A 5603-nucleotide genomic window follows, 5' to 3' on the forward strand; every position below is an offset into this window, starting at 1 on the left:
TCAATGGTGGCCAGGGTTTCGTCTCCATGCTCTGATACCATGATGAAAAATAGAGTAGGGAAAGAAAAATAACACACCAAGATTTTACGTGGAAAACCTTAATTAAAGAGAAAAACCACGGGATAAAGGAATTCTTGTTAGAAAACTGTTACAAAGAAATACAACAGACCACCAGCTTAAATAGAGAAAAGAGAAACCCTAGGGTATAATAAAAAAGACAAAAATGCCCCTAGAGTGCAAAACCCTAATTTCAACAATTCTTAAGACTAGGGTCTTACAAATTGTTAAAAGATTTTGCCCACTATTACAAAACTGGGCCATTATGTCAGATGAAGACCGACATTATAGGCCAAGCAACATTAAAGAAAGTGTTATTAAAGCTCTTTAATGTCAGATTTTAACGGACATTATAGCCCAGTTGAAAACCAACATCGAAAACCTTTAGTGACATCTTTTTCGATGTTGGTCCATCTTTGAAGTTGATCAATAATCGACATTAAATGTCTGTCATGGTTTATTTATTGAAAAAATTTAAAAAAAAAATTAAAATTGATCTTGCTGGCACACATTCTCAATAATATTTCTTCATTACCTATAGATGCAAAAAATAAAAACGTCATGAACTTAATAAACCACAAACTGACCCATGATCCGTTAATAATTTACGTGAGATGACTATTAGATTATCCAAGTAGCACACAGAAAATACCCAACGAAGCAGGAAAAATAGGAGTCTAATACTTCCATGTACAAGTATTGCTAAAGAAAGTTTTTCAAAACCAAGTGCACAATATCAAGGAAGGAAACACAAGTCATTTAGGCAAAAAATAATACACCACAAGCCATCCAGAAAGAAAATAAACCAACAATTTGAACTCCTCAAAACAAATCACAAGGAAATTTTTAACCCTTCTCCTCCTGTAAAACACCATAATATGATTTGATAAGATAAAATGCTTCTTGCTGAATTGTTGGGCAGCTGAAAAAGTGGTTGGAAATTGTTTATGTTTAGGGTAAATCACCAACACCAGACACGTATAAATAGCAGTATAAAAAGAAAACCAAGTTCACCTTATCAAAGGCCCCGATGCCTCATCTGCTTGAGCTTCAGGCAACATTACTTGGCATCGAGATCCAATATTGATTAATTTTTCCAACCATTGTTCGTGCAGCAGCTGTTCTATTTAGCTCTTCTCTAATGTGATATTCAAGACTATCATAGCAAATCAAAGAACAGTGACTGTAGTGAAAACATCAGATAAATAAAGGTAACATCTCATGCAACTAAAGGGGCCAAATGGTCATTTCTTCAAAGTACAGGACCAATATTAACTAAAGTTATAAATTCATAACCAAAATGAATATTTTGAAAGTACGAGAACCAAAATGAATATTTTGAAAGGACAGAAACCTCCATTCTCTTGTACTGTAAAGGAATAAAAGCACTATTCAACCCAGCTAACTCCTTTGAGCTTCCAGGATCATTTCTATTTCTATCAATTTTGATGGCAAAGTGGCGCACGAGATACTCAACAAACATCTCTCCAGATGAACCAACCAGGTAGAAATGTGATGCCATTACCACAATCAACAACAAAGTAACAGACATTTTTAGTACCAAATAAAATAGAGCATTTCTCAAGTTCTTAACAAGATAAAAAAATGTGTGTAACATCATAGCTCTGAAAGTGTCATTCTAACCCCTAGATTTTGTTCGTCTAGTAACGACTTAACAGCTTCAGTAACTAAAGGCCTTTTACCATTGCCAGGCCTCGGATGACCTAGATATTATAAGAAAGTCAAATCAGGAACCAAAAGGAATAACTAAATGGTTGGTTAAATATAAGCAGGCCAAAAAACCTTGGCAAGAGGTGCTTCAGAACACAAAGAGCACCAAAAGTTAAAGGCTCTTCTTTTAATCTGCATTTCTGAGTATGTAAAGAGAGAAATAAAAGGACTTATTAAAACTCAAAAAGTTTCAAAAGTATAGCACCTAATATACATACTCTCAAGCTAATATAGAAATAATTGTTATGCAAATGTACATTTGCATTAAACTACACTATTCCCCAGTCAATAGAAAGTGAAGTCTTATAATTTAAATTACAACATTCCAAAAACAGGAAAACGTAGTCCGTTATCCACCCTCTTCCTGTTCTCTCTATCTCTCTTTTTTTTTGTGTTGTTGTTGTTGTTGTTGTGGTTGAATCTGGTTTTCTTCATGTTCATTCTTAATTAATCTGGTTGTTTTTCTCCTTGTTGAGCTAGTTGTTTGTTTTTTTTTTTTTTTTCTCACCCTTGAGAGTTTGAATCCTGAACCTTTATTTGTGTTCATTTCTCAATGAAAATATATTTTTGGTCAAGAAAACGTGCATAGTTGCGGGTCATACCTTTAATCCTGTTGAGAGATAAGACTCTTTGCTTTCTTTATTAATGCACACAACTGGGAGAAGTGTTGACAGTATAACTGTGAGATCCTACAATTGATCATGAGAGTAATAGAATTAGACACACCATGCAGAATAAGAATATACATACTCAGATGTTAAATCACATTTATTTTTAACCTCGCTTCTAGAAAGTTACATGAGTAGGAACTTAATTTTTTGAAATGCATGATAAGCCATGCTTGTTAAATTTATACAGCATACACAATCCATAAAAAGTTTCTTTTTTTGCAATGGAAAATTGAACAATATTATTATATTTCATAAAATTATAATTTGTATTTATGTTCACATAACTATATATAATGAAACAATAATAAGAACAAACAACCATGTGATGATGGCAAAAATAAGAGGCAAGCAAAGAGAGAGAGTCAACTCCAACCGACAAGAAAACCAGCAACCCATAAAACTAAAACCATATTTGGAGACCAACTCAACTAGTGCATTGTAACCACTGAATCCATTGAAATATAGGCAGCCATAAAAACTAGAAGAGTCCAAAGGAAACAAGGCCGCTTTCATCAAGTTATTTCTTTTTCCTTTTTTTTTTTTTTTTTTTTTTTTGAAAAGGAAACAATCTATTTAGCGTGTATACACACCAATGAAACGATAATAGTTATTTCTATTTGTATGCAAACATTAGCATATATTTGGTATTTATTTTGTTGTTAAATTTCCAAACCAAACACAATCCATTAAAATGAAAAATGTTTTGCAATGACAAACAATACCAATAACCACCACCGATATGATATGATAGTTATAAAAGTAGGGCTTAATTGCAACAATTTCATAACTTCAAGAGAAAATTTGTTTTACAAACTGGAGTTTTTGTACAAATTGGGGGTTTTCAAATTCCCTTTAGTTTGTTTGTTTTTTTTCCCTCCAAATGGGAGCTTGTATTCATCAATGTAAAGTTCTTTCTTGATATGAGAAAATAAATTATTATCCCAACATATTATAAATACACACTAAATTGAAAACTGAAAAAGCAGGAGACTAAGTAACTTATGAGAATGCATAAAATACATTGAATGACCTTTTGTCAAGAAGAACAGATGATGTTAATTGCCAAATTCAATTGAAAGCACACCCCTCAAGTGTTAAAATGTACAAAATGAATGTGGAATGGAAACAACATGCATTACCTCAAAGTGAAGGAGAGGACATTATATTTGCAGACTGCAAGTAGTTACAAATGCCACATCCTGGCCTTTCTTATATCTGATTAGCAAGAGTGAAAAGAGATCAAACAATTATCAGTATATCTACTATAAGATATTTACTTCTAAGGGTTGTTGCGCAGTTGTTCTAAATATCTAAATACAGGTTGTTAAATTCACATCTGTCTCAGTGGCCACTAATCTTCTTCGGCAAATAAGGCTACCGAAATCTGCGCCAGCAACTTTCTGTGTAATCGAGTTCTGAATCGCCTTCTGGAAGGAGCATTTTTTAAATCGATGGAGTTGACGAATTTCTTTGAGGATGGAGTGCAATAAGAAAAATGAAATTGTTTTGCAATCAAAGTCTGTAAACAAATGGCATGGAAACCCTAAATCGATGAGAATCATTTGAATTGAATCAAATAATGAAAGGAAATTACAAATACTGATTCGATTTTATTACCGCTTCGCTAATTGTTTTGGAAACGCGGATTAGCTGTTTCAAATCATCATGTTCCACATTGCAAATAACCCTAATCTGATGGAAAAGAGGGAAAAAAAACGGGGGAAATCAATTCACCGAAGAAAGGGAATATGAAATTAGATACATCATCGAAGCTATGAATGAATGAGGTACTAACCAGAATATCCTGAGGCAGAGCCTCCACCAGAGACGTATCGCCGACGCCAGCCACCGTCGTACTGTTCGCCGGTGCCTTCGCCGTCGACACCATTGTCAATATAGACGATCTCTGTTTTTGCTTCGATTTCGAAGAAACGTTTTGCTCAAACTGAGCTAACTAAGGAGTTATATTTAAAGAGAAGGCTTTTCCAAAATTAAAATAATCAAATCTAATTTTTTAAAAAAGGAAAATTCTGCTTTTTTAAAAAAATGGAAAATTCTGCTTTTTTCAAAAAAGGAAAATTCTGCGTGTTTTAAAAAAGGAAATGTAAACGCGCCGTTTTTTTTTTATAAAAATGAAAACCCGTTTTTAAGGTTGAGAAGAGGAAACTTTTCCAAAATAATTAGTGTGTCCTTAATATAAGGAGCATTGCGAAGCACAATCAAAATATGGATACGGAACAAATATAATATAATAAAATAGAAATAAATAAAATAAAAAAGAATGAATTTATCCACTTTCTTCAATCTTTTTAGATTGGTGACCGATATGTGTGTTTTTTCAAAACCCACTAAATACCACAATTTATAGGTAATTTGACAAGTAGGAGGTGAATTACATGAACATTAATAGTATGTAATCTTGAGACACATGGACGGCTAAAGGACACTAATAATGGGCATCTACATTACACCTAATTTAACATATTATAATACTCTCCGTTAGATGCCCATTATATATATATATGAAATATGTCTCGTTAAAATTTTACTAGGAAAAATCCACTGGAAAAAAAATCCTAATGAAGAAAAAAGAGTATATATTTCATATAATCTGATATATTTACTCCTCCTCATGGAAACATCACTTGAGATCTTTGAGTCGCTGCATTCCAATGTTGCGCACTAGTTTTTTAAAGGTTGCGATAGGTAATGCCTTTGTAAATAAATCTGCCAGGTTATCTTTCGAACAAATTTGTTGTACAGTGATGTTGCCATTTTCTTCAAGATTGTGAGTGTAAAAAAGTGTCGGTGAAATATGTTTTGTTCTATCTCCTTTAATATATCCTCATTTAATTTAAGATATGCATATTGTGTTGTCTTCGTATAATATCGCTAGAAAATTTTTACTAAAAGAAAAATCACATGTTCTACGAATATGCTGAGTCATTGATCTTAGTCATACACAGTCTCGACTAGCCTCGTGAATTGTAAGAACTTCAGTATGATTTGAGGAAGTGATTGTTATGGTCTGTTTCATCGATCGTCATGATATAACAGTTCTTCCACATGTGAATAGATAACTTATTTGAGATATAGCTTTGTGTGGATCAGATAAATATCCACAATCTACATAACCGACTAGAT

At 32.9% G+C, this 5603-nt stretch overlaps 1 protein-coding gene across 6 annotated transcripts; it reads right to left on the reverse strand.

The window, feature by feature from the left end:
* Nucleotides 1-717: 717 nt before the first annotated feature.
* Nucleotides 718-4462, reverse strand: LOC120074593 (F-box protein SKIP27-like). 6 transcript variants are annotated; one of them, XM_090311511.1, is made up of 6 exons: nt 4255-4462; nt 4077-4151; nt 3599-3978; nt 2391-2477; nt 1072-1213; nt 718-918 (listed from the first exon to the last, which is right to left on the reverse strand). In XM_090311511.1, the coding sequence occupies exons 1-3, from the start codon at nt 4345-4347 to the stop codon at nt 3811-3813; spliced, it is 336 nt and encodes a 111-aa protein (XP_090167637.1). In that variant the 5' UTR covers nt 4348-4462; the 3' UTR covers nt 718-918; nt 1072-1213; nt 2391-2477; nt 3599-3810. The 6 variants fall into 6 exon arrangements, with proteins under 6 accessions (XP_090167637.1, XP_090167634.1, XP_090167635.1 ...); XM_090311512.1 differs by lacking the exons at nt 718-918; nt 1072-1213 and adding exons at nt 1550-1781; nt 1861-1928; XM_090311508.1 differs by having other exon boundaries at nt 718-979; nt 1072-2477.
* Nucleotides 4463-5603: the final 1141 nt, after the last annotated feature.

Source organism: Benincasa hispida, chromosome 3 (genome assembly GCF_027475165.1).
Source record: "Benincasa hispida cultivar pf3 chromosome 3, pf3_genome.v1.1, whole genome shotgun sequence".
In the NCBI taxonomy this organism is placed as follows: Eukaryota; Viridiplantae; Streptophyta; class Magnoliopsida; order Cucurbitales; family Cucurbitaceae; genus Benincasa; species Benincasa hispida.

Excerpts from the sequence above, each read along its gene's own strand:
- LOC120074593 (XM_090311511.1), bottom strand. The coding sequence starts at position 4,347 with ATGGTGTCGACGGCGAAGGCACCGGCGAACAGTACGACGGTGGCTGGC. Across the intron at positions 4,152-4,254 it reads CTCTGCCTCAGGATATTCTG|ATTAGGGTTATTTGCAATGT; the intron begins GTTAGTACCTCA and ends CTTTTCCATCAG. Across the intron at positions 3,979-4,076 it reads CCAAAACAATTAGCGAAGCG|ACTTTGATTGCAAAACAATT; the intron begins GTAATAAAATCG and ends ATTTGTTTACAG.